At 52.8% G+C, this 26498-nt stretch overlaps 2 protein-coding genes across 14 annotated transcripts in view; one reads left to right on the top strand and one right to left on the bottom strand.

The window, feature by feature from the left end:
- Positions 1–26498, bottom strand: part of PLEKHA6 (pleckstrin homology domain containing A6) — a 126300-nt gene that overhangs the window by 31407 nt on the left and 68395 nt on the right. For 7 of the 10 annotated variants that reach the window (XM_079107388.1, XM_079107384.1, XM_079107385.1 and 4 more), the window contains exons 2-7: positions 14986–15066; positions 14184–14298; positions 8242–8346; positions 7760–7832; positions 5052–5152; positions 1259–1461 (exon numbers count right to left, since the gene is read on the bottom strand). In XM_079107388.1, coding sequence (XP_078963514.1) covers positions 1259–1461; positions 5052–5152; positions 7760–7832; positions 8242–8346; positions 14184–14285 — 584 coding nt within the window. In that variant the 5' untranslated portion in view covers positions 14286–14298; positions 14986–15066. Of the gene's footprint in view, positions 1–1258; positions 1462–5051; positions 5153–7759; positions 7833–8241; positions 8347–14183; positions 14299–14985; positions 15067–17107; positions 17250–26498 lie in introns of those variants that run through there. The other 3 variants (XM_079107381.1, XM_079107380.1, XM_079107387.1) reach the window with 2 other exon arrangements.
- LOC306642026 (uncharacterized protein) lies at positions 15079–18008 on the top strand (the record flags this gene model as incomplete). Of its 4 annotated transcripts, XM_079107418.1 has the most annotated exons (5): positions 15079–15679; positions 16328–16388; positions 16998–17217; positions 17472–17536; positions 17843–17977. In XM_079107418.1, exons 1-5 carry the CDS (start codon positions 15644–15646, stop codon positions 17932–17934), a joined length of 474 nt encoding a protein of 157 aa, XP_078963544.1. In that variant the 5' UTR covers positions 15079–15643. The 4 variants fall into 4 exon arrangements, 3 of the variants coding, with proteins under 3 accessions (XP_078963544.1, XP_078963543.1, XP_078963545.1); XM_079107417.1 differs by lacking the exon at positions 17472–17536 and having other exon boundaries at positions 17843–18008; XR_013758349.1 differs by lacking the exons at positions 16328–16388; positions 17843–17977.

Below are 26498 nucleotides of genomic sequence, written 5' to 3'. Positions count from 1 at the left end.
CCCATGGGTCTTCTGGCCAGGTCACTGTCCACTCCCTTCTGCTGTCTGTGTTGAGCCCAGCCTTCAGCTATGGCCAAGACCAACCCAAATGGTCTTGGTCTCCTCTGTCATCTGTCCCTGATCCAGCCCCTCAAACTACGTTGGCCCAATAGTGAAGCTTCACAGCAGTAACTGTGACCTTAGTGACAGAGGCTTTTTACAGGTCCACGCTCTCCTCTACAGAACGCTACTGAACTTTCATGAGTCTTGGGCTCTCCACTGGCAGAATGGACAGTCCCCTCAGACGACTGCTGTGAGATAGAACATGGCAGAGGTAAAAGCTGCTGCCTCCAAGTTCATGGGCACGTAAACATGCCAGTTCCCTTCTCCAAATCACGTTCCTTCCAGGACTGACTTTCCATTAGAAAGTAGGCTCCACCAGGGCAGGAACAGGGCAGACTCTCCTCCCTGGTACTCCCAGCACCTGGCATAGGATCTAACACATTCATGTTCACAGTAAATATTTGTGAAATGAATGAATGAGCGTCTGAAAAGACGAAGATGGAATCTTGCAACAATTTCCTCCAAGGTTGACAGATTCAAGCAGCCTTGCTGATACACTGCTGGGTAAACATTTCTAAGACACATGGCTAGACTTGGAGTCTACACTGTGAGCCTCCTTCTTCTGGATCCCTATTAACACCTAACTCAAGGCTCCACACCCAGTTAAAGACGAGACAGGCACCAAGACCGCGGTGGTGACGGGAACTGAGAGCAGCCATCTGCTGAGTGTTAGCTACACATCAAGCACTTTACACACCAGCAGTCTCCACAACAACCCTGAGTGGTGGAGTTAAAACTGCTAGTTTTGAGGAGAGGAAACTCAAATTCTCAGAGGTCAAGTCACTTACACAGAGGTCACACTGTGGCCAGGTGGCCGGGCTGTGATCTATCTTCTTCCAAGACTGCATGTTTAACACCCAGCCAAGAACACCAAGCAAATACCCTCACCTTTGGTTCCTGGCCAGGCTGTGATGGAACCTGGCTTCTCTATGGCCTTCTCCAGCTTAGAGAGAAGAGGAGGAGCAGGACGGGGAGGGATTTGGGGCTCTGTAATCACTTAGCCAGACCTCCTGCGTGGACACCAGGGTATATAGCTCACATGCCCTCCAGAGGTTCCATCCAGCATGCTGGGCTCAGTAAGGGCACAGGGCTGGGCACTTCCTTCCTGCTTCCCCTCCCCCTTCCTCACTCCCACGCCAGGTACCCTGGCGCTCACCTGTGGCGCACAGGTTGGGGCGCCGACTTCTGGGCTGGAGGGATCTGTACGCGGGCAGCCTCCCCCATGGCCTGGATCCAGGCCTCCTGCTCCTCAGGGCTCTCAGCACTGAAGAAGTAGGTGCGGACGCCAGCGTGCTCGGCCTGTGGGGAGAGGCAGTGCGTGGAACTGGCCCCGGCCTCATCTACCCAGCACACAGTCACCTGTAGGGAAAGGACACCAACACCCCCGGGAGAGGCAGTCAGTCGGCCATTCCTATACCTGCGACTCTTCCCCCAGGTAGAGTTCAGGAGCCAGGTGAGGACATGGGCCACAGTTGGCTCACGTGCTCCACCTGGCAACCAGATATCCGCCTGGGCCAGGTCTCCAAATGCTACCAGGCAGCCTGGTAGCCAGGTTTAAGCCTACCTGCCCCGCCTGAGGTGATTATAAGCAGGAGGGACGATTACCACACCCCACTCTGCCCTCCGATTCCACATTTGAGTTGAAAGGCAATTACCCAAGGGCTGGGGGAGGTGGCCCCCAGAGCACACGCCAATTTTAGCCCCAGCTTCCCTATAGGAAGCTCACTCTGCCTCTTCCTCGCGGGGAGACAGCCAGGTCCCTATCCACGGGCATGCAAGGGCAGGCACTGGCATACAGATGGAGCACACTACCTAGTTGGCGGCCGTGAGCAGGCACAGCGGGCGGGAACCCAGAAGAGAGCTCCTGTCGAGGAGGGGTCCTCAGGCATCAGAAGGAGAAGCAGAGAGCAGGTCAACCAACACCAGAGGGAGAGACAGACGACGAGGCAAGAGACGGTGAGGAGCAGGGGGAAAGAGGGGCTCACACTGTCCCCTTTCACTCAGCATCAGTCCAGGAAGGACAGCACCCAGCAGTGCCCAGCTCGGGTCACCAAGGGGCGGCGGGGCACAAAGAGTGTGCATTTTGGGAATCAGGCTGGTGATGGGTGGGGAGTCGGGAACCCCAGCTTGAACCCCACTCTGCACCTCATCAGACCTGCAAACCAGCTGCTCTCTGGCTCAGGCGTCAACCTCATGGGGAGACTCAAGGTTCTCAGGCCGCAAGGAAAAGAGACCATAAGACTAGATCTTTCTGGGACCTGAGTATACTTGCTAAGTGAGACCCTCCCAGAAAGGCAGGATGGCCTACACCATCTCACTCAACTGGCAGGACCCAGATGTGACTGAATCTCAGAGGTGAGCCTCCTGGCAGCCTGACTCTTCGGGTGCTAATTCCTGGACTGCTGGGGCTTGGGGAAGGAGAAAGGCCAGGAACCTCTGACCAAGACTCGGGGCTCTGCTGAGCAGCAACTTCGAGCCCACACTCTCGTCATGCCTTCTGGCCCATACTTCCCCAGGTTCTCTTGACTTACTATAATCAGTCCCACCCCTCTACCTCTCCCTAGCCCTGAAACTCTTCCCCGCGCCCCCCTCAGGGATTGAACCCAGGGGTGCTTAACCACTGAACCACATCTCCAGTCCTTTTTTAGTTTTATTTAGAGACAGGGTCTCGCGCTAAGTTGCTTAGGGCCTTGCTAAGTCCCTGAGGCTGGCTTTGAACTCGCCATCCTCCTGCCTCAGCCTCCTGAGCCACTGTACGGGGCTCAGCCCTGGAATTCTTTATAATAGGAGCCATTACCTAGCAAGGGGCAGGGATGGGCCTCCTTCCTCTGCCTTCTGCAGGCTGGTCCCTACCCTCTAGCAGAGAGCCCAGTATAAAGAGGGCAAGAGAGGCTGGGGGACTGCCTGTGGAGCTGAAGGAGGCTTCTGGGACTTGAAAGGAGTAGAGAGCTCAGGCCCAAGCTAGCCCTCTGGGTGGAGAACACAGTGACTGTGGAGGAGAGGGAGACACCGGATTGGTAGTGCATCCTAGGCGGGTGGGAGTGGGCAGCTAGTGACTGCTCAGCTCAGCAAGCATCCAGTGAGCGGCCTGTGAGTTCAGCTTGCACAAGGCACCAGTCACAGGGAAGGCAAAGGCTTGCTCTTGCGCTTGAGCTCACAGTCACACTGGCGACAAAACATGCCACAGGAAACAAGGAGCAAACGCAGGCCCAGGGACAAGTGCAGGACAGGGCAATCAGAGGGCCTGGGAAAGGATGGGGCTACTGATGGGGAGCGGGAAGGGGCGCGGGCCCTGACTACGAAAGGGGCCAGAGAAGTGAGGGAGGTGTCCCGGCAGGGCAGCCCCCGAGGGGCCAGGTTAGGAAGGGGTAAAGCGTTCAGTGGCAGCCCGGGCAGGCGGGCAGGCGCAGTTCCTGGCTTCTCATTATTTACCATCCAAGAGCTTCGCTGGGTGGCCGCGGCAGGATAAGCCTCCTGTCTGTCTGGGCTCCCCTCCCTTCCCTGGGGAAGGGCCACTGAATAACCACAATTGGAACCCTTTGTGGGCCACTGAGCACAGCCCGCAGAGCCCGGTCTTAAAGAGGCAGTGCACTCCTGGGCAAGGCGGAGGAGGTAAGGGGCTGGTGGGCACAGGAGTGATCTCGGGGCTTTGTGGCCGGGATGTGTGTCAGTCATTCCAGGATGTTATCTGATGCCTGCAGCTGGCACAGCTTGGAGCTGGAGTATGTCTCTGACAGGTCAGGGGGAGGGCAAGACAGGCTGTCAGCTGGTGCGTGGGTCAGTGTGAGAGAGTGTGTGTGTGTGTGTGTGTAAGGCGGGACTGTTGTTGGTGAGACAGCCTGCTCCTATTTCCCAGCTAGGACCTGGCTCCCTAGAGTCACAGTTTTATTAATTGTTCACTCTGTTCACACCTCTGGTACACAGAACCCTGGGAGGCTGGAAACTAATTATGTGCCAAAGAAGTCCCTCCTTGTTCTTTGGTGCAGAACCCACACGTGCTGCCCACCTCTTTGCTATTGCCATGTGACCAGAGTCCACAGGACAGAAAGGGCCCTAGGAGCTCAGACACTGGCCTGGTGTGACCCGCAGGTCCTATCATTTAACACCACCGTTTTGGGTTTTCAGGGTTTGGGATGGCGATTCTCTACAGGGGGACAGAGGGCTTTGTCCTAAGGAAACACACAGTCTAGCTTATAATTCTACATTTGGAAAATGAAAAGAAACCTAAGGTTTTTGCATCACAAAGTACAAAAAGGGCATGAGATTTTTATAGTTTTTAATGGGTCATGAATTTTTAAACGTGGAAAAACACTGGCCTAGGAAGAGCCAGCTGCAAGCACGAGTCTTTGATGGGAGGATCCCCCGGGGGTTCTGAGGGAGTGACACGGAGAGGCAGCCAGTCCCATTTTCCTGGCACTTGTTCTCTCAAAATTGTCGTCTATAGAAGTTTGCAGCTCTGGATTGGAACAAAGCTCAACTCTGAATTTTCTCTAAAGATGGCAGTTTCAGTAAGTTTGCCTGGAGGAGGGAGCCTGCTCCCTGGACCCAAGGTGGGGAGGAAGACTTTCCAGAAAAGATCCCAGAACTCCATAGCCACAGCTCTGCCTCTGTGAGGGGTTTTCCAGGGGCAGACCATGAGGCAAAGTCCAAGGGCCCAGGACATAACTTTCTTTCCCAGTAAAAACTGTGGTACCACTGAGGCATACCCCTACTGCTCCACCAAGGAGAATCACCCTTGTGGTCACCGAGAAGAGGAAGGGGTCCCAGTACAGCCTCACCTTAGCCTCACAGTAACACATCCTGAGTCCAGGGGCCACTGCCTACCCCCTCCCTCCTCCATCACCACACGGATTCTCCAGAGAGATGTGCTCTTGACCCTTCTCTATCTCCACGCTCTAGAAGAACAGGCCTCCCTCCCCACTGGACCTGGGAGAGGAAGGCCAACTGACCTTAAAGGTGTGCTTCCGACTGATGTTGTCCGAGGGCTGCACTGCTGCAACCCGGAAGCTCAGCAGGGGGATGCTGCCCAGGATGCTCTCCTCCTTTTCATCTGCCAGGAAAAGAGGCACAAGAGTGTGTGCTTATGTGTGTCCCTAGGCCGCGAGCCAGAAGCACACAGGCCCAACGCCCAACTGCTACTTGCCACCAAGAGGCACTCCCTAGGTCTGGGGGCCGGAAGGGCCAGCGGACACTGTTCAGACACTGGACTGTAGAAGCAGATAAGAGAGAAGTAGTGCCCACCCTCAGGGTGTTCACGTTCCAGTGCACAACCAAGTAAATAAGGCAGAGTTGACGTTTCTGGAATCTTCACCTCTTATCAGGAGTGTTCTAAGTTAAATGCCTTACTGGACTCAACCCTTCAGGCTATCCCACAAAGAGGTACCAGGTTCACCCCCATTCAATGGGAAACTGAAGCCAAGGCGTTTGTCCAAGCTTCCTTCAGTAAGTCAGTAGTGGCTTGGTCTTTCCACCCAAGAAGCCTGACTCCAAAGCTAGCCTTGCTGACCCCATCCCATCTAACCTGCCTCGTTGAACGTGACAATCCCAACAGCAACGTACACCTCAGGGGGACAGGACGGAGCAGGGTGGTGGTGTGCCCCAGTCCTCCGGCTCCTCTGGGTAGCTCTTTCCAAGGCTCCCAGTCCCCTCTCCCGACAGCCTGCTTTGCCTTCTCCTGCTACAGACCCCCTTTATGGCCCCTGCTCTCCACGGGAAAGTGTGCTCCTGCATGGAGCCCGGGGGCCCTGTCCTCCCAAGATCAGGCTAACAATCACTAACAATTGGGCTGTTACGTAATTCATCCTGGATCTGGAGGAGACTGACAGATTAGCTAGTCAGGCCTTCAGCTGTTAGCAGAAGGCCAGAAAGGGCAGGAGTGCTATGTGGGACAGGTGGGGGACAACTATGAAGCCATGGGAAGACCCTCTCCTCTGCCTGGGTCTGCTGTGTATTCCAGGGCTGCAGACTCTCAAAAACCGTCAGTCCGGGGCCAGGAGAAATCTCTGTAGGGTTGTAACTCCCAGAGCTCTGCTCCCCTGCTGACCCATCCACAGATCCACAAGATACTTGGTCTGTGATTCCACTTCTGTTTAACCCTCACCTGGTGCCTGAGGAAGAGGGCAAATGAAGGAGCAGGAAGGACTTGAGGCTGGACATTGGGAAATCTGAGGCTGCCAACCTACTGAGGAGACGGGCCCTGCCTGGCAAAGTGCAGGCCAGCGTTTAGGAGCTGCTCTGCTCTTTCCCTGCTAAAACTTGGGTGGCAATCTGATTCTAACGTGCGGGTGCTGAGAGGTGGTGGGTCGTGAGAGGGATGGACACTTCTCACGCGGAGCAGGCTCTTGGAGGCGAGGCACCCTCCTGTTTGGTGCCATGCGCGTGTCCCCTCTTCCACCTTCTGTCATGAGCTGAAGCATCAGGAGGCCCTCCCCAGAAGCCAACACAGGCGGCCCCATGCTCTCGGGCCTCCCAGCTTCCAGAACAGTGAGCCCACGTAAACCTCTCTTCACTGCGAATTACCCAGGCACAGAAAACAGACTAAGCCCAGAGCTGTCCTGAGACCACCCCTCGGTGGCCTGTGACCCCTTTTCAGTATGTCAGCCCCTCCTCTGCAGAGGCACTGGCTCTCTTCCCAGGCCAGTCCTCGGCTGCTCCAGGGCAGTCTACTTGCCGGGGCTCAGCACTTGGGGGCCAGGCCTGGGCAAGGTCTTTTCCCGCCAGCTTGGGCTTTTCTCTGTGCCTGGCTCCGGAATCCGCAGCCCCTTCTGATCCCTCTCCTTGGAATTCAGTTTGCTGTAAACTCAGAGCTCAGGGACAGTGGCACCCTGGGGCAAGGAGGTCACTGGGTACAACCTTTGTTTGCCCGAGTTAATGATTCATCAGATTGCTCCCAGGAGGTCTTAGGAAACCAGGGCTCAGCCATCCTGAGGCAAGGAAGCCAAGCAAGAACTGAGAGTAGTCTCCCATCTCACATCATTTCCCCTCTGTCTTCTCGTCCCCTTCCTCCTGTCACCACAATAACCTGACAATGCCACCATTGCTGTCATCAGCCCTGTGCCCTCTGTGCTCCCTGTGACACATGTGGCTATGGATATTTTCGTACGGAAGGTTGTATCAGAGGTTCACCCTCCTTTGTTTTACTTATTTATTTATTTTGGTCAGGTAGCAGGTTAGGGGTGAGTGCGGGGTGGCAGAGCGGAGAAGCTGGGGGGTCACTCGCTCGTCCACTACTTACTGAACACCAACTGTGTGCAATGCAATGTTTTAGGTGCTGTGGACTCAGAAGTGAACAAAACTGCAGAAATTCCTGCCCTCAATGACCAGGCTGTCCATTCTAGTGGGACAGGAAGAAGACCCACACACAAGCCTCCAGGACGAGGTGACCACTAGTACTAACTAGGCACCTCTTCATCCTCTTCCTCTTCCACCCCTTCTGGACTTCGCCATCCATATAACTCTTGTCCACCCACTGTGTCACCAACCGGGCCCAGGACCTAGCACCTAGCAACTGACACCATTGCTGAACAGGAATTGAACTAGAGAGTGAATGAACGTGAGATGGCCCAACCCCCTGCCACACACCTCTGGCGCCAAGCGCTCCAGTGGGGAGAGCTGCCCTGCAGGGCCTGGCCAAAGGACATCCCAGGGGCAGGCTCACCTTTGTAGTAGAAGAGGCAACGGTCCACCAGGACGAACCAGCGCTTGTTCCACTGCTTCACCCCAGAGCTGGCCTGCGGACACGGGGAGAGACGGACGTGAGGGGTTGTGGGCTGGGCAGGGAGAGTTAAGAGCGCTGCAGTTTACAAGGACATCCTGGCTCAGCTGTAGCGTGTGGCAGCAACGCCCCTGGAGATCGCAGAGGCAGGAGACTGACGTTAGATTCCTGCCTGTGACATTCCAGTTCTGTCATTCCGAGGCTCGGTGCCTCCTCCAGGGGAAGATAAAAAGGGCAAGAGAGGAGCCAGAAGGAGTGAGCGGAAGGCCAGGCAGGGCTGGGGCAAAGCCAGTCTGCGGACATCCCCCGCCTCCCACCGCGGCAAGACGGACCTCGAAAAAATACACAGACTGCCACCAGCCAGAGGAATCACGGCGCTGTGGGGAGTGGGGGTTACGGTGGGCAGAACGGCAGGGTGGCCTCACCTGTTTGAAGAGCCAGCCCGCCTTGGTGACTGGTGCGTTGGGGTTCCTCTTCATGGAGTGTGAACGCTTGCCAAAGGCGATGGCTTTGCGGGATGTTCGAGTCGCCTAGGGAGACAGAGAAGACGGCCTAAGCTCTTTCCTCTCCTTCCTTGGGCTCCATCTGCAGGGCGCTGCCCGTCCAGGAGCGATCGCGCTCTCTAGCTTACTCCTGGTTGCCCGCGCACTGAGAGACCCAGGAGTCACACCTGGTGCTAACTCAAGGAGGTGACCTTTCACTTCCTCAGCTCTTTCTTTCATCTCTAAAATGGGTCTCAAAGAAGAGTCTGAGGGACTGGGATATAGCTCAGTGGGTAGAGTGCCTGCCTCACATGCACGAAACCCTGGGTTCAATCCCCAGCACCACAAAAAAAAAAAAAAAAAAAGAAAGAAAGAAGAGTCCTATCAGTCTCATAAGTTTGCTATTTTTCTTTGGAGTTAAAAAATAAAATTTCTCCTGTCACTCCTGGCCTGTCCCTCTTCCCCTACCCTTCTGACTCCCTTTCTCTTTCACAGCACTTTCTGGAATCCACTCCACTCTCAGTTAATACCCCACACATCAACTCCTGCTCATTGTCTCAAGCACAACACACCAAAGAGTTGGGAGAACAGAGGGGTGCTTTCCTAGCTCCCTACTGTGTGGATCACAACAGTCTGTCTTCCTTGAAACATGCTGCCTGGCCTCCCACTACTTAACCCTTCACCATCCGCTTTTAGACCCTTTTTTCGGAGTCTAAATGTTTTGGCTGGTTGGTTGGTTGGTTGGTTGGTACTTGGGATCAAACCCAAGTGTCCTCAACCACTGAGCTTCCTCCCCAGACCTTTTTATTTTTATTTTTTGAGATGGGGTCTTACTAAGTTGCCTAGGCTGGTCTTGCAATTCTCCTGCCTCAGCCTCCCCAGGAGCTAGGATTGCAGGGGTGCACCACTGTGCCTGGCTTGAGTCTAAGGATTCTGATGTCAGATATCCTTTACCCATCCGTGCCCTTGACATCCTCAACCCCAAAACCCTCCGCCTCCATAGCAGCTGCTCACGCCTAGGCTACACCTCACAGTAGACGGTCAGCACCCCAAGCCACCTTCCCACTAGCACCTTCCATTCAAGTCCCACTTGCTGATCACTCTATCCCATCCTTTGGCCTTCTTCCCTCCTCCATTACTTAATTACACCAGCTTTTCTATTCCACTGAGATCCCTATTTCCCTTTTGTTCTGGATTCATCAGCTGCTTCCTGGTTTTCATTATTTCCTTCCAAAGCTGGACTTGAAAAACCCATCCACTGTTTTTCTGCTTCATCTTCTCTGAAACTCAATATTCCAAATTAATCAAATTATCCTCCCTCCCTGTACTGACAGCCAGATTATGATGCTGCTAGAGGAGGAAAAAAAAAAAAAAAAAATTGTACTGCAGAACAGATGAGGTCACTGCAGATCCAGCTGGGCAGAGCCCCACACAGCAAACCCCTCTCCCCTGTCCTCCAAAGTCCTCCAACCTCCCAGCCTCTGTCCTCCCCACACTGGACCCGGCTTCTCCACAGAGGAAACTGAAATCACCATATGTGCACCTCAATGCTGTCCCTTTTACCTAGAAAATTACTGCCCTCATCACTATCTCTGCCTCTTTTCCTCTAATGTCAACAGAAGAGGTGTCATCTGCCCTTCCACAGCTAACCCTTCTGGCCTGCCATCTCCTCTGAGACTTTGCCCTACTGACCACCTCCTCTCAAGTCTGCCTTTAAGTGCCCTTCTCCACTGGCTGCTTCTCCTTGGCCAGCATGCCCCACCTCTCCATCGGAGGATGGTGCCTCTCTCTCTCATGATACCCCACATCTCCAAAATCCCCCTTCACCCCCCGCCCATGGTTTAGATGTGAGGTGTCCCCCAAAATTTCATGTGTGAGACAATGCACAAGGTTTAGAGGAGAAATGATTGGGCTGTGAGAACCTTAAGCCCATCGGTGAATTAATCCCCTGGTGGGGATTAACTGAGAGGTAACTGAAGGTGGGTAGGGTGTGGCTGGAGGAGGTGGGTCATTGGAGGCGTGCCTTGCAGGTATATATTTTGTATCTGGCAAGTGGAGTGTCTCTCTCTCACTCTCTCTCTCCGCTTCCTGATCACCATGTGAGCGGCTTCCCTCTGCCACACTCTTCCACCATGATATTGTGCCTCACCTTAACTCCAAGGAATGGAGCCAGCTGTTTATGGACTGGGACCTCTGAAAGTGCGAGTCCCCAGGTAAACGTCCTCCTCTAAAATAGTTCTGGTCAGGTCTTTCAGTCACATAAGCAAAAAGGCTGGCTAAAACACCCCCTGCCCACTGTCAGGCAGAATCCACTGTCCCTTTCTCTTCGGGGCTGGGCTACTAGGAAGAGCCCACTTTTCTCTCCTCCCCAAACTTCTTCCACCTCATTCTGAAATGGCTCTTGAATTGCTACTGAGCTAAGGCCACTCAGTCCTTGATCCTTCCAAAGCACTATTCATTTTGTCCTTTTGGGACTCTTTCAGCTCTGCACACTACTATTGTCCTTTCAACACCTCCACCTCTGGCTGCTCCTTCTCAGTCTCCCCTTTCTCTATTCTAAGTGTTGTTTATTACTTTATCTGAGGTTTTTATTTTATTATTATTTTTTTGGTGCTGCGGTTGAGCCCCGTGCTGTTCACATGCTAGGTAAGCCCTCCTCAGCCAGCCCCGCCTCAGCCCTGGAGATTTTCTGGGCTGTGTAAGCTTGTCTATAACCATTGCTTCAACCACCAGCAACAGGATCAGGATTCCCTGATCGCTGTCTCCTAGCTCCACTCTACTTTACAACTGGTTGTCTGACCAGGATTAAGCAAGAGCAGAGTCAAACTCTGTCTTTCTACCCAAACCAGCTATTCTGTATTCCTCACCTGGGTGAACGAGACTGCAATCCACCCTGCCACCCACACCAGAACTCAGAGCTTCCCTCCTTCCTCTACTCCTTTCTACCATCATTGATACGGGGCTGAAAAGATCTGCTTTGATGCTGTTGTGTAATCAGTGCTGGGGATCGAACCCAGAGCCTGGTGCGTGCTAGGCAAGCGCTCCACCACCAAGCCACACCGTCAGCCCAAGTCGGTCTTCTTCGCAGAGCCTCAAATCTCTTTTTCCCTCTGAAATTCCACTGCTAACATCTTGCAGGTCCTCATTTCTTCTTGCTATTCATTCTGGGCAATGAATTAAGGGGATTTTTCAAAAACACATCATCATGTGATTCTCTCACTTCAAATGTACTACCTCCCATCACTTAGGAGAGAGATGAGCTATCCGAGCACAGCACAGAAGGGGGATCGATAGATCCCATCAGGTCTGTAACCCAGCTCTGCCCCTCTGGCCCCGCCCCACCTCTGCTATCTCCTCCTGAACCTTTGCTTACCGGGGCTCCCCCACGAAGGGAGGGCATCCTCCCTCAGCTCCCACAACTCCCAGTCCGCTCTTTAAAATCCAGCATAGACTGCCCCTCTTCCACAAAACTCCCTAACCACCCACCCCCACAGCAGTTAGCGACTCTGGACATCTGTAGAGTGTAAAACTTGTCATGTTGCTCGGCGATGTAACTGCTGGCTTTCTGTCTCTACTACACGAGTGAGCTTTTTGCAGGAAGAACTTTGGTTTTGTTCATCTCTGTATCACCTGAGCCAGCAAGGTGCCAGCCATGACAAGCACTTGGAATAACACTTGTAGACAGAAGGAAAATAGAAATCAGGCTTTATTATACACTAGGAAACAAAGTTGTTTTCTGGACATTACTATCAAAAATTCACAGACAAGGGCCAAGACGTGCCATCTAAAGAAGCTATTGCCTCCCTAAGGATATGCAAATCCCTAAATCCTCTCCCTTCTCTCTGCCACCAGAGCAGTGGCCTTTCCAGTCATCCCCCCCCGCCTCCGCCCGGCCACCCCTGAACCTCATGGCTGTGCCCAGCTTCCCCACAGCCATGGGTCAATCCAACCCTCCACCTGCCCTGTCCTCACAGCTGGACTCTGAAGGAAAACCACACCGGCCTGTGGATCAGACACACAGATTCACACTCTTCAACCTCAGGTGACCTTTCAAAATTACCAGGCGGCCTGTTCTGTGTGTCCCTGGCTGACCACCATTCCTGTTGCCCAAACCAGTGCTGCGTGTCCTTCATACCTCTGACCTGACACCTTCCCACGAGCCCCTTCTCCCGGCAGAACACCCCACTTCCTTCTTTCGTACAAAAGTGGAAGCAGTCAGGTGGGGATGTCTTTAATTTTCTGGACACCCACTCCCAATTTCACATACTTTCATGTTCATGCATCTCAGAAAGAGGCGCCCTTCCCCAACCCAGGCTAACACACGGCACCCGGACACCATGGCTCACTGGCTTCCTCTTCTGAACCTGCCTCCTAGGACTAACCCTGCCCCTCAGGCCTCTGCCTAACCAACAAATCACCGGCCTCCTTCCCTCCAGTTTCTAGTCCCCACTCCATGTTTTCCTTCTGTCTGACTATAGTTCATGAGCACTTGTTATATATTTTATGAAGCTCTAGAAGAAAGAGCACAAAGCTTCCAAACACAAAGAAAAGATAAGGACAGGGAAATGCTAATGAGCCCGATGGGATCAGGGCATGCGGCACACAGGAGCTGAACTACCACTTGGAACCCCATCGACATGTACAATGAATATGTGCTCATCAGGAGTGAAAGGAGAGTGAAATACACATTATGACCTCATGCACATATATGACTGCATGGCCGATTGGTAGTACAATATGTATAATCAGGAAAATGAGAGATTACACTCCATTTACGTATGATCTATCAAAGTGTATAAATGCATTCTACTGTCATGTACAACAAATTAGAACGAGTTAAAAAAAATTTTACAAAGTCCCTTAAAAGTCCCTTTTTGAAATATGTCAAGTATTTCAGGGAAGTAGAAAATAATAATTATGCAACCTTCCCGTTACCTTTTCCTTCCCTAGAGGTAACCACTGACCCCAAATCAGCCTTCCCATCCATGGTTATATACTTGAACTGCAGATGTTCCTATAAATACGTAGTACTGCTTTTCATATTTGTACATTTTACGTGTTATATTTTCCATATTCTGCAACTCGCAGAATCCATGTTTTCAAGATAAATCCTTGTTAGTGCACAGAGAACGAGTTCATTTTAAGTTTTGAAGAATACCCTATTCATGGATTTCTTATCGTCTTAGAACCATCATCTCTACTCTTCCTGGTTCCTTCCTCTCCTCTCTCAGTCCCTCTTTCCCCTCTCAGCCTTGCCTTCTGCCCTCATCACACCTCTTAGACCACCTTTGTCCTCCAGCTACAACCTCGTCACCCAAACCAAAGGACACAGTCCGCAGCCCTGGTCTTGCGGGGCCTCTTGGCAATATTCTTCTCCGAGTTACTTCTTCCCCCTGGGGGTGGCTTTCTTTCTCCTCACTCTGACTCCCAATCACCATGTTCTTCATGAGGAATTCTTCACTTGCATAGATCAATGTTTCTCAATGACAGTGGGTGATTTTGTCCCCAGAGGATATTTGACGACAGTGTCTGGAGACATTTTTGGTTGTCATAATTGGAGGGAGGTCCTACTGACATCGAGGGGGCAGGGACCAGGGATGCTGGTCGACATCCTTCAGTGCACAGGACAGTCCCAAACACCACTGAGAACTGTCAAGCCTGGATGCTAAGAGGGCTGAGGCTGAGAACTCAGGCCTGGATGTTGATCTTCTGCAAGATTCTGGTCTGAGTCATTGTCCCTTTCCACTCTGTCTTCCTGGGCCACCTCGCCTGTCTGCTGGAGCCTACAGAATGAGCTGGGTAGGTGAGAATTTCCTAGAATCCCTGAGATGGCAATAAGCATGTGCTGAAGACATTTCCTGATTGTTTTGAGGGACTGTACTTACCCGAATGTTGGGCCGCTCTGGAGGGACCTCAGACACCATGTTGTGGTTGGATATGTCACTATTAGTGGTAGCAGGGCGTTTCCCACCTGTTTTATTGGACATGTCCAAGGCCGATCTGATTTCAAAGTGACCAGAAGAAAGAGACTAGTCAATGGGGAAGAAGCACTGTGAAACAGCTATCCTTCCCGCCACCCTGCCACTCACTGTCCAGCATAAGCTCAAAATCCAATCTCCAGGTGCTGCCAAGAGATCATCTCAAGAGTTTCTCTTCAGCTCTCCTGGGATAATATGCTGGTCATCCCAGATATTCTCTTCCTTCTCTTTTTTATTTAAAAAATCTAGACCCTGGGACTCCAGAACTCCTTCCCTCCGAATTTCAAAGGTATAATGGCTCAGGGGTCCCTGAGTCAATTAATTTTCCTTTCCTTTTTTTTTCTCCTTCATTCAGTGAGCCAGAACCCAGGGTAGGCGGAATTCATGTTTAGCCCTCAAGGTTATATGAGATTCTCTGACTCCCCCCAGAGGCCCCTGGATGCTATGTTAACCTCAGTCCTGGCTTTTGCTCCTTCAGTTCAACTTGTGGGGTGCACCAACCTGATTTCTGCTAGATCCCAAGAAAAGGGCATGGGGTATCAGGAGATGGGTCCCAGAAGCTTCCAGTCTCAGAACTGAGATGAGTGATCCCAAATCCCTTCCCTTTCCTTCCCTCCCCATGGCCCTCCCGATCCCAGGTGCAAGGTGGCCGTGGGATGGTGGTGACAAAGGATAGAAAGGCCAAACACTAAGTAGAGGGCAAACTCACGTTTTCAAGTTGAACTTCTTGTTTTCCTCTGGGACTTGGCCAGTCACTGGGTGTCGAAATGTGTTCCGTCTTTCATTGTGGCTGCAGGGGCAACAGAGAGAGAAGCCGTGACAAAAATGCAGAGGACAGAGACATGCGCCAAAGAGAGAACCAACCCTGGGCAGTGACCGGGACAGGCGGCCACATAAGAAGCTATACCCCTGCACCGCAAAGGGGGCAAGAGGAAGGACAGGGCTTGAGTGGCAGAAGCTGCCACGGGGGTGAGGGAAGAGAAGTGAAGTCTTGTCACCAATCACTAGTCACCGTTGGCCACTTATTAGAGATTCCCCAGGCTGGGCACGAGCCACACTTAACTCATTCAGTGGCTATCCCAGGCACGCACGGGGGTGGGGATGTTTCAACTGTCTGTCCAACACAGTCAAGATTTCATGTGTGGCAGGTTCCCAACCAGGGATGCGACCTGCCAGCGTTCCGCATAAAACACGCTCCCTCATTATTTGCTAAAAGAAGTCTCCTGTGACCTTGGACTCCTTCTCTCCTGCTTTATGCTTCATTTCTTTCTTTAAATGAAACGGAAGACTCAGAAACTCCATTCTTGAGCTTGGGCTAGGACTCGCTCCTGCTCTGAGCCCAGGGTCTTTCAGCTAAGGGCTACTGGATGTCACCAAGACATCGGGAGCTGTCAGGCATCAAGGTCAGTGCTGGCTGAACAGTCAGATCTAATTAAGGGACACTGGGCTGGGAGTGGGGTGGTGTGTTATAAGGACAGTCTGCCAGGAAGCAAGAACCAGGGGCGGGGTGCTGGCGAGGCAGATGGGGAGCGGTGCGTGGAAGCTCCTCTGGGGAGGCAGTCTGTGGCTCTGCTGGCTCACTGTATGTCAGGCCAGCTCCCGGGTAGGCTCTTGGGGGCATAAGGAGGAAGACAGCAGACAGACCAACCAAGGCGGGCTGGGGCAGGGGTCTATCTGAGTTGTATCCCATTAGCAGGAACATAGTAGTGGACATTTGAGCACCCAGCCTGTGGGGGCTAAAAGAGCTTTAAAGTGAACTTCTCCCACCCCTCAAAAAATATTATGAGAGCCCAGAGAGCACAAGCTCCAGCAGATTCTAAGAGCGGGCACAGGGACAGATGCTAAGGCGGGGTCACTTCTGCACACCCACAGCAAAGAGCCAGCACTCTGTTCAGACCGCCACAGGTCAGTAGCGGGGAAAGAGAACTCAGCCCCTTCAGCTGCTTCAGGAAAATAACCTTGTGGGCACCCTCTTTCAATAGCCCAGGACACATCCCACCCTTGTGCTGTCTGCCGAAGCTAAAGATAATATCAAAGGGTGTTTTTTCCAGCTTCCAAACTGGTCATGTTCAGATGTGAGCCAGAGACACACAGGAGACAGAAGCACAGCAGGTAGTGGCTACCGCCAATGGGAAAATCTGGGTTTGCAGCCCAGGCTTGCCAGCCAGGACCCCTCCAAGCCTGGCTGCTGACTCTAGAACACTGAGATCCACCCCCCACTTCCCAAATGACAGTTCTACAGTCCCGCCTCCCTCACGGCTGCAGGGAGGATGCGCTCCTCAGCTTAATCACAGGGGCTCTTTGCAAGGAAAGGTCCCTGCCTGCAGTTACCCTTGTCCCTGGCTCTGCCCTCTTAGAGGTCTGTGCAAAGGCAGTGGTGACAGCGAAGGTCCTTGAAGTGAAAACTTCTCCGCTTTTACCCAGTGGCGTGGGGCACTTGCCCCCCCACCACCCTTTGCCCCTCCAGGCCCCTTCTGCTCTGCATGTCCCCGGCGGTAGCTACACGGAGCTTCCTGCAAGGTACAGACAGACACACAAGCATGCATGCAGTCAGCTCTCAGCCAAGGTACGGCACACTTCTCCCTGCCCCAGAGCCTCCTACCCAGCAACCCCTACAAATGACGTCCTCTCTCCATCCCCACACTACCAATTTCAAAATAGCTTCCCCTTCACAGGCACTGCAATGCAGCAACCATTGACCTAACTACGCTCTCCTCCCAGGTCATGGCCAGCAGACCTCTCACCGCCAAGCCCCAGGTCGGAACAGGAAGAGTACCAACGCGGCCCGCCGCGACTTCACCAGGCTCCCGGTCTGTGGAAGAGATCCCTACCTGACTCGTCGATCGGCCCGAAACTTCAGCATCTTTTTGGCAGCTCAGTCCCCAGTTCGGCAGCCTCACAGGACCCGCCAGCCACCCTGCTGCTACCATCCCTCTGAGAAGTAAGTCCTCTGGTCCAACCCGTAATGCTGTGGCAGAGGTACGGCACAAGCGGTGGCAGGGACTCTGCTGGTTGCCCCTCTTCCCGGCTCTGGCATTGGAGAACAGGGAGGGGGCTCTCCCTGGGTGGTGGCAGGGGTTGCCCAGGTGTCCCAGCGGGCCTGTGGCTTCCTAGCATTCGGCTGGAATACTACCGGTCAGAGGACTGGAGACCACATAAGCAAGAAAGGGACAAGACAGCATCCTCCCTGTTCAGGTTCCCAAGGAGAAAATGCAGCCACAGGGAGACGGGCGTGCACAGAGCAGGTGAACCACCTCCAGGTAGTGCGACCTCACTGAGCTAAGGACACAGTGGCTGGGCGGGTGGAGGAGCATGGGGCTGCATTCCCATCTGCACGGCAGAAACTCATGCCAGCCCAACCTGCAGGGAGACAGTGCTCCTGTCTCCCGGCTCCCAGCCCAGACACGGCTCTGGAGCTGAAAATCCACTAGCTTCTGAGAGACCCTTCAGAGCCTGACGGCACAGGGTTAAAGGAAGCTCCAGGTTCGTTCCCTGTTACTGTCACCGCTGCTGAGAGGCTGAGATTAATTGAGGAAGTCTCCTTTCTCTCCTCTCTGCCTCCCCAGCCTGCTGTACAGACAGAAGCCATTGGCCTCCGCCAAGCTGCCCTCAGACCCAGCCGCTCGCTTGCCCTCTGGGAGCCGTGGTCCAGCTGTGAGGGACTGGACTTGTGGATCCAGAGTGTGGATGGGCGTGGATGTTGTGGAGCCAGAGCCGACGGCAAGGAGTTAGGCTTCTTTGCTCTGGCGCAACGGAAGGAAAGCTTCCTCCCAAGGCTTGGAAGAAAGAGGGCAGCAAATGGGGCTTGAGAAGGGGTCACTGTGTGTTTATTGCTGCAAATCTTCCCAGATGTAAGATGATAAATTCCAGCTGGTGCCTGTCAGATCAACTCACGAGCAAGGAGGTTTGCACTGATGTTAATTCCCCCGAATTCCCCAGAAGCCAAAGCTAGTCAAATCTCCCTCTTTCCTAATGTCCTCCTTGTCTTGGGATCCTTGGTCTGCAAGGACTTCTTGAAGGTCACCTCCTCCCACCCCTGTCTCCAGACAAGCAGGCTCACTAATCAATGCTCATCTCAATGAAAGCACCTTGGTGGTTTGTAAAGGGTTCCAGCAAAGGACACTCAGGCCCACCCACTGTTATCTCACACTGCCAAGATGTTCTTTTTGATATCAAATTCCAGTTCCTCTGGCTTTCTCTAATTATTCCATTTTGCCTTCACGTGACAGGTTCCTTTCCGACCAACACAGCTCTTTTTAGCAACACTAGGCACTCCGTTGACATCATAGTCTGTTGCTATGGTAATTCTGTGATATCACAACAGACCCTGAAAAGGAGGGACTAATCTAATTTTTTGGAATGAAGACAGAACCTGGTCAGGGAATAATGTCATCAGTGAATGGAAAAGCAAATGGACAGCATTATTATTTAACCCATGAAGAGACAAGCCAGTTGGCTATAACTGGGGTCAACAGCTGCTGATATTTAAACAGCTAATCCTAAATCCAAAAGGTCAATATATTCAGCCATTTAGTGGGACTTCTGCAAATGATTTATCCTGGTGACAGGAGGCCTAAGTTCTCAGAGCATGCCCTCTTCCTATTGCTGAGCCAGTTACTGGAGTTCCTACTGTGGTTTTGCAGAGCTGAGCCCTCTCCTGAGGTCTTTTTGAGGTCCCACCTGTGCACAGTAGGTGCTCAATAAACATTTCTTAAATGAGTGAATGAATGAATAAAAGAAACTCTTGGTGCACTGACTCAGCTTTCAGTCACTTGTATTTGGAGTCTGACATTATATTACCAAGGGCTTCCCCATCTTAGCTCTCTCTTAAAATTAATTACTTCCTCTCAGAGAGAAGCTCTGTTTCTGCCCCCTCGCCCCCTCACACAGCTTCCCCGCCTGGCTCCCCCCAGAATATATAGTTTGGCTCAGATCCATCTTCATTAGGAAGGAAAGAAAATTAAGCTCATCTGCACAGGAGGAGGAGGGGGTGGGGTGCATTGGGAAAATGAGTTTTCTTCCTCTAGGAGGCAAAAATATCCCCTTTTCTCCTCAAGCTGAGCTCAGGGGCCTCCCACAGCCTTTGCTCAAGTGGCAAGCTAAATTAACTTCTCTCCTGCCCAGTGAGGAGCCGAGGAAGGAGGAAGGAAGGAAGGCTTCAGGGCTTCCCCTGCTTGCCAAGAGCTCTGAGACCCCATAGAAGGCCTGGCTGGGGCGCCTTCCCTTCACCACCAAACTGCTTGGGCGACAGATTTTCATTTTAGGTTAAATGTCAAGAACCTCCCGGGAGAACATTAAAAGGGGAAACAAGACTAGGTAATCATAATCAGTTTTCTCCCTCCTCTCTCCTGGCTTGTGGGATGTCAGAAGCTTCCATGGCTTAAGGGCAAATGTTATATATTCAGACCCAAGGGCCCTCTCAAATTCCCCCCCAAGAAAAGGGAGAGAAACTCAGTAGAGGAGATCTTATGGTGGAGCAGGAGCATCATCCTACACTCTGGGTTGCCAGTAGGTGGTCACTTCCTCACTGGTCCTAAGAGGCGACCCCAACGGCAGTGCCACCAGTGAAGAGAGAACCTGGCAGGACAGAGCTTTCATGCAAGATCCAGAAAGAATTCACAGCGTGACTTCACTCCTTTGGGCCCCCGTGTTCTCACGTGCGATGCAATACCTTCTAATTCTATGAAACGATAGCTGCGAACTTTCAAAATGTGAAGTGTCTTATGCCCAAGATATAATGGCTACGATTCTCCTTAAGAACAAATCTAGAAATACAGCTAGCGCAGGAGGTAGGAAACAGAAACCGTAGGCTGAAGTAGATGGTGTAAGGGGCAGGGACAGTGGGCAAACACTGAAGAGGTGCCACGACCAATCAATCACAAAGAAGACACGGGTCTTCTCCACTTTTCAGACCCTTGTCTCTCCACCCTGTTAGGACCCTATGCTTCCCGGCCTCCTCAGCATCTTACAGACAGCATAATCAACTGTCTTCATGACCCTTTGCTGGCATGCGTGTGAGCACACAGGCACACTCAGGCACCCAGGCTGGATGCCCAGGACCCCCGCTGTGATAAATATTGAACAACTAGAGAAACACACTCCATTCCTTCCACCCTGGGGCCCCTCTTGGTTATCTGCCCTGTACCACGCTGCTTTGTTCCACAGCTCCTGAGAAGCTGCTGACAGAGACTTAGCCCTGGCCCAGCTTCCCATCCTGAGGACACCCTGGTTTCTGGCATTCCAGCTCATGAAGCAGAGTGAGGACTGGGGGGGGCGGGGGGCGACTGGGAAGCGGGGCTGCCGTGCCCCCCCCCCCCCCCCTTCCTTCTTTCTCCCGGCTACCAAATTCTGAGCCAAGACTGTCCACACTGAGGGGGGGTGTCTGCAGCCATGGAGGAGGTGAGGGCGAGGAGAGCTCAGCTCCTGCTCCCTGCCTCCCCCTCTGGATCTCATCTTCATTGTCCAGGCGTCTTATCTGCTGCAGCATTCTGTCCCAATTAAAAACCAGCTCAGTTTACATTTCCAACCATCTTGATGTGCCAGATTCCGGAAGCTCCGCCAGCCATTTCTGGGAGAAAACACGCTTCCCTAGCCAACTTCTCCCTTCCGAAGCCCCTGTTTTCCCACCGCTCCCTGCAGCATAAAGATGAGGTCAAAAGGGGGTGGGGCCTGGCAGCACCTCAAGGTGTCTGCGGGCAGGAGAAGCCCTCTCAACAACACAGTCTGTTTTCCACGTGCACCTGCAGATCAAAATGCCAGCTCCACAGGTGCCGGGGACCAGCTGCCAGCGGCTCTCACCTGGCAAAGTCCTTGTTTTCTTTTCTTCTCTGCCCTCACCCTGCCCCTCCCTTCGATGCTACTGTCATTTGGAAAATGGCAAAAATTGGGTGCCCCCTCCCAAGTTTGGCCCACCCTAAATGCTAAGACCTCTGGGCTGAGGGTTCAGGAGACTGCTTAGCTCTGCCCTCAGGGCTCCTCCCCACAACCCAACGCATCGTCCTGCTGTGGCCAGGGCGGAATGGCAGGGGAATTCCACCTGCGCTCAGCCCTACCTCAGACAGAGAAAAGGGCTCAATGGCAGGACAGGCACCGCGCAGGAGGCCCTTCCAGCCCATGCAGCCACCCTGTCCTGACTCTTCCTGGATTGTCTCTGAGCCTCTGCCTGGGGCCTCCAGGGTCCCTTACTCTTATAATAGGAGCCAGAAAAGCCTAAGGCAGAGTGTGTGTGTGTGAGAGAGAAGGAAAAAGAAAGAACGGATACCAAGCCGCAGAACTTTGTGCTGATCTTCTACCCTCTGACTATTTGACTTTATGGAATTCCATTTGCCTCCTGAAAAATGATAATAACAGGGTGGAGAGTCAGTACGACCATGCCAGTTATTAAAATATTGAAACTCCTCCAGGTTAGCTGCTGAAGAGCCTTCCCAGTGGCCCTGCCCCACTTCCCTGACCAGTGCCCAGGACCTCACTGCCTCTCAATGACCCAGAGACTAAGGCATTAAGCCTGGGCCATAGGGCCCGCCAGAACTCCAGGCCACCGTCCTTCCTAGCTAAAGAAAAGACTGAAGACTGTTCGAGGGGGTGGCCACCCCCTAACTACCTGCATACTGACGAGCTTTCGAGGGGGGTCAGAACTCTGCTTCTACCACCCGGAAGCTGTCAAAAGCAGAATGGAAGGCATTTCCCCCTTACTGTGGCCCAGCTTGGAGAACTGGGGCAAGCCAGCTTCCCAAGCTCCCCATGGTCTGTATGCTGTGTGCTCTTGTTCTGTCCCTGCCAAGGGGAAAAGGAGACGACAGCCTCAGCTCCACATTTTCCTTCCTCCAATCTCCCCAGGTGGCTAGGCCAGACAGGCAGAGAAAACCAAGGTCCAGTCCCCTCCCCTGGTCTGGTCTCCAGGGTGCCTTCTCCTGCCAGTCAGCAGGATAGAAAAGATCCCCAGGGGTGACAGGGCAGTCCAATCATTAATTACGCCTCTTCCCCAGCTGAGTCCAATTCCAAACCCCTACCCTTCAGAGGCTGAGACGGCCCAACGGTCCACTTCGGGGTCTATGGAAGGTCACTGGAACCATCTCTCTTTGTTCCTAACTCAGCAGATCCAGTTCTGGAGTCCCACAGAGAGCAGCGGCCCCACCCACCCCACCCATGGGGAAGAATTTTACAAAGTGCATGAGTGGAAAGTAATGGAGCCAGGCTCGCTCTCTCCCTCCACACCCTCAAAAGCACCAATGCCTTCTTGGTTCCCGACCCGGCAATCTGAGACAGTCAAGCTGTTTTCTCATTTTAACAATAAAACAATGGTACTAAGGGATGCTGTCCTCAGTACACTACACAAATTTCCCACCAGACAGCAGAGGATGAAAGGTTCCAAAGCTCCCCAGGGGTATGGAACAAAGGGAAATAAAACTGTGCCGTCCTCAGGCAGGGAAACAGGGAGGAAGGCTGGGGTAGAGTCAGGGAGGCTGAGGTTTGTAGCCCTAGCCACAGTGATCAGAGCGATAAGGCCAAGTTCATACTTCCTCGGGTTCCCCAGCCCTGCTGTTCACCCCATCTGAGCTCCTCATCTCCAAGAAAGAGAGATCATGAGTCACCGGGAGACGCTGGCTTCCCAACGCCTGCTCCAAGAACACAGTGACAAAAGCCACAAAGGGTTTCACCAGTAACGCCTGTGGACTACAGATATGTGATATGGGGTAGGGGTCTCTATAAATGCAGTCTGGCAAGAGGTGCCTGGGTGTGGAGGTCTGGGAGGGTGGCCACATAGAGATCACCCACCGCCCGGGCCTCCTTCATGGCTATGCCCAAGGCCCAGCTCCCGACTAGAACAGAGGAGCTGCCGCAGAGCAGGGCGTGTGCGGCTGTGCAGGGATGTTGTGTGGTGACTGGAGACGATGGGAGAACCAGCCTCCAACCCCTCGCTCCGGGATGGGATCGTTGGGTGACTTCCATCTGCCTAATGCCCTCACCCCTCCACTGGCCAGTTGGACTGATGAGAGTCTACACAGCAGGGGCTTTGTCTGGGGACGAGGAAAATAATAAATCACCCGGAGCAGGGAACAGGAGCCTGGACAGCTGCTCCTGCAGGAGAAACCTGGGAGGCTGCACGGGAAGAGGGTGGCCAGGCAGGTGGCACAGCGGCAAGACCATGGTCTGGCATTGCTCCTCACCTGCCCTAGGAAGTGCCAGTCTGCCCTGGCCCTGGGAGGGCTCAGCTGGTCTTCTGTCTGAGAGGAGTAATGCAGCAAGCTGGGACACAGATGGATGGTGGGAAATTCTGAACACCTTTTTTTGCCAGGAGTGAGGAGTCTGGAACTTCCCGTATACGTGGGGAGCTTGCCAAGGGCTCTGAGAGCAGAGGAATCTCCCCAGATCACTGACTGCCATCTCCAAAGGGAGATTGAGAGCAAGGGCCACCCATGGAACAAGCCAGAAAATAACTGTGTCCAGGAGAGCCACCACTGTCTTTCCCCAATGTGACAATCCTTCCTCTATTCCCCTGACATCCCAGAGAGGAAAAGTGAGATCTGGAAGGGCCTTGGAGAACTTGTGAAGAAAACTGCCAAGTGATAGCAAAGTGTCACGGACACTTTGGATTCTTCTTAAGGAAAAGGGCAAGATCAGCAATCCCGGAGTCAGGAGACTTGATGACCAGTACTGGGCACTTTAGCTCTGTGCAGTTTGGCTTCCCTGTCTATAATGTGGAACAGTACCAGGGTGGCTTGGAGGATTAAATGAGAGCACATATTTAAAGCTTGGCACATAATCATTGCTCGGTAAGTGGCTGATGTTACAATCATTTATAAAATAAGGGAATAAAATAAGGAGCACTACCCCAAATCTGTACTATCTAATTTAAAAGACATTAATTATGCATGGCTATTCAAATTTTAATTAAAATTAAATAAAATGAAGGTTTCAGTTCCTCAATTATAGTAGCCACATTTCATGGAGGCTCAGTTGCTATGGTGGCTGGTATATATCACATTGAACCGAACAGCCCTAGAACATTCCATCAGTGTAGAGCACTGAGCTAGATGGTCTCTAAGCCATCTTCCAGTTGTAATATTTTTGGATTCTATCAGACACTTAATTCCAAAGAAGTTTATCCTTCTAGCAGCTGATACGTGCCCAGTGTACTCAGGAAATACAAGGTCCCTTATGGTCCTAAGCCATACCAGAAAGAAAGGAAAACCGGCTTCCAACCACAACAAAAAGTTAAAAATTAAAAACCAAATGACATGTTCCAAAGTCCAATCAAAACAAATTTGGATTATCCATTGGTTTTAAAATTCTATGCATTACTCCTCATGAGGGTCTGAAAGTATTGTCATTAACAACCCTACTGGGCACAGGCCCAGTGGGGGACACTGGAAAAGGTTCTGAAGCAGCCCAAGGAGATGGGGAGAAAATAACTGGGACGGGGAAAAGTGGTACAGGGGGGACTTGTCCCTCCTTTCAGTCTCATTTTCCTTCTAGAATTGGCCAACCTCTGGTCTATGCCGGAGGGAAGAAGGAGAAAGGGAGGCCTCCTGCAGGGCCTCTGGTCCAGAGTGGGAGGAGGTGGCCTGGAGGGAGATCAGACAGGCGAGCTGCCACCAAGACGGGGCAGCTTAGGATTCTTCCTTCCCTGCACCCACCCAGATCTGGAGGCTGCAGTCATCAGGTAATCACAGGGAAGCAACCTGTCCTGAAACAGACAGCACAGGAAGCAGGTGCCTCAGATAACCACAGCTTACCGCAGGGAGGGGAGGAAATCTCGGAGGAATGGAAGAATGGCTCCCAAGCCTAGACTGAGCCCAGAGCAGTCACCAGTCACGGCCCACAAAAGGGAAAGAAAGGGCCTGAGGGAGGGAGGGATGGAGGGAGGGAGAGAATAAGACAAGGGTCTCGGCTGCCTCCTCCCTGTCCCCTGCCACGCAGGAGCTCTGAAGGGAGACTGGGCAAGAAGGCTGCAAAGAGGAGCAACACAACACCTCGGGAGGAGAGAGAGAAGGAAAGGTGACAGGATGCTGTGCAGTCCCAGCCAGGACAGAAGCCAGCCTTGTAAGTGACACCTGAGTAACAGGTGAGTCTGCCTACATCTGTTGGACCAATTATCCAGCTGCTGCAACTTCTGCTGGGCCTGGGACCAGGAATGGCTGGGTAAGTTACACAGCTCCTTGCAAAAGACAATCCCAGGGCCCCTTGTGCACAACCTAAGAATTTCAGGATGACAACAGTAGAGTTATACCAAGCGAGGGGCCCTCCTGAGCAAGGTGGCAGATGCACAGACGGCCCCCATGAAGCCACCCGCCTGGGGATAGTCAGTCCTCTGTACTTCTGGGAGTGCAAGATGGAGCCTGGCTAGTCACATTTAGGGCTGACCCTTAATACCAGGCTTACGGGGACAGCGTGCCATTCCTCTCCTGTACTCTACTTCCCTCACTTTCTTGGCCTCAAATGCCCAGAAACTTGGCTGCTCCTGCTCTTGCCCTGCTGGTCCTAGTGGCTGGCACCTCTCCTTTATTGTGCCTAGTTTCTGTTTGCCTATCCGGCAGCCCAACCAGAGGAAGCACCACAGCAAAAGCCACCAGCAGGGTTGGGTGGACTATCTCTCAAATCTGCCTTCAAGACTGGCACTGGAGCAGCCTGTTCCTGTCCAACAGGCCCTCCAGGGCCAGAGTCCCTGTCTAGGTCTGGTCTAGCATCACCATTATGTCATTCAATCTTTCTCCTCCCAAGAAGGAGGCTGGAGAACAAAAGGGCCCCCAGCTAAGAGAGGGGATAAAGTCAACATTTCTCCTTTGAGGACAGTCTCTCATTTTTTTTCTCACATGAGCATGTGCTGGGAAGAGACACACGCGATGCCATCAGCTGAGAAAAGTCAGCGTGTCCCCCTCCTCCCACAGAGCCCAGGGACCCCTGCCCACACTCCTGACGCATCATGGGAAGGTGCCTGGGTCAAACAGGGCAAACGCTGAGGAGGGTGAGGGAATGAGGGACACACCAGGAAGTGGAGGGAACAGGAACAACAGAAATCTACATGCAAAAGACTGCTTCTCTTTCTTCCCAGTCTGGCTCCCAAATGACAACTTTGTCTGTCTTCCTAATGAGTGAAGAGTTTGCCCCCAACTCTCTGCAGTCACCCAGTTCTGTCCCACCCTGTCCCTCCCCACAGTGGACTGTGGCCTTTGCAATAGCACACTGTCCTTGTCTGCCGTGGCAGGGTCCCAGGAAATCAGC

The sequence above is a fragment of the Sciurus vulgaris genome (assembly GCF_902686455.1).
Source record: "Sciurus vulgaris genome assembly, chromosome: 12".
NCBI lineage: Eukaryota > Metazoa > Chordata > Mammalia > Rodentia > Sciuridae > Sciurus > Sciurus vulgaris.
The sequence above is the reverse complement of the archived record's forward strand: the minus strand, read 5'-3'. Positions and strand labels throughout refer to the sequence as shown.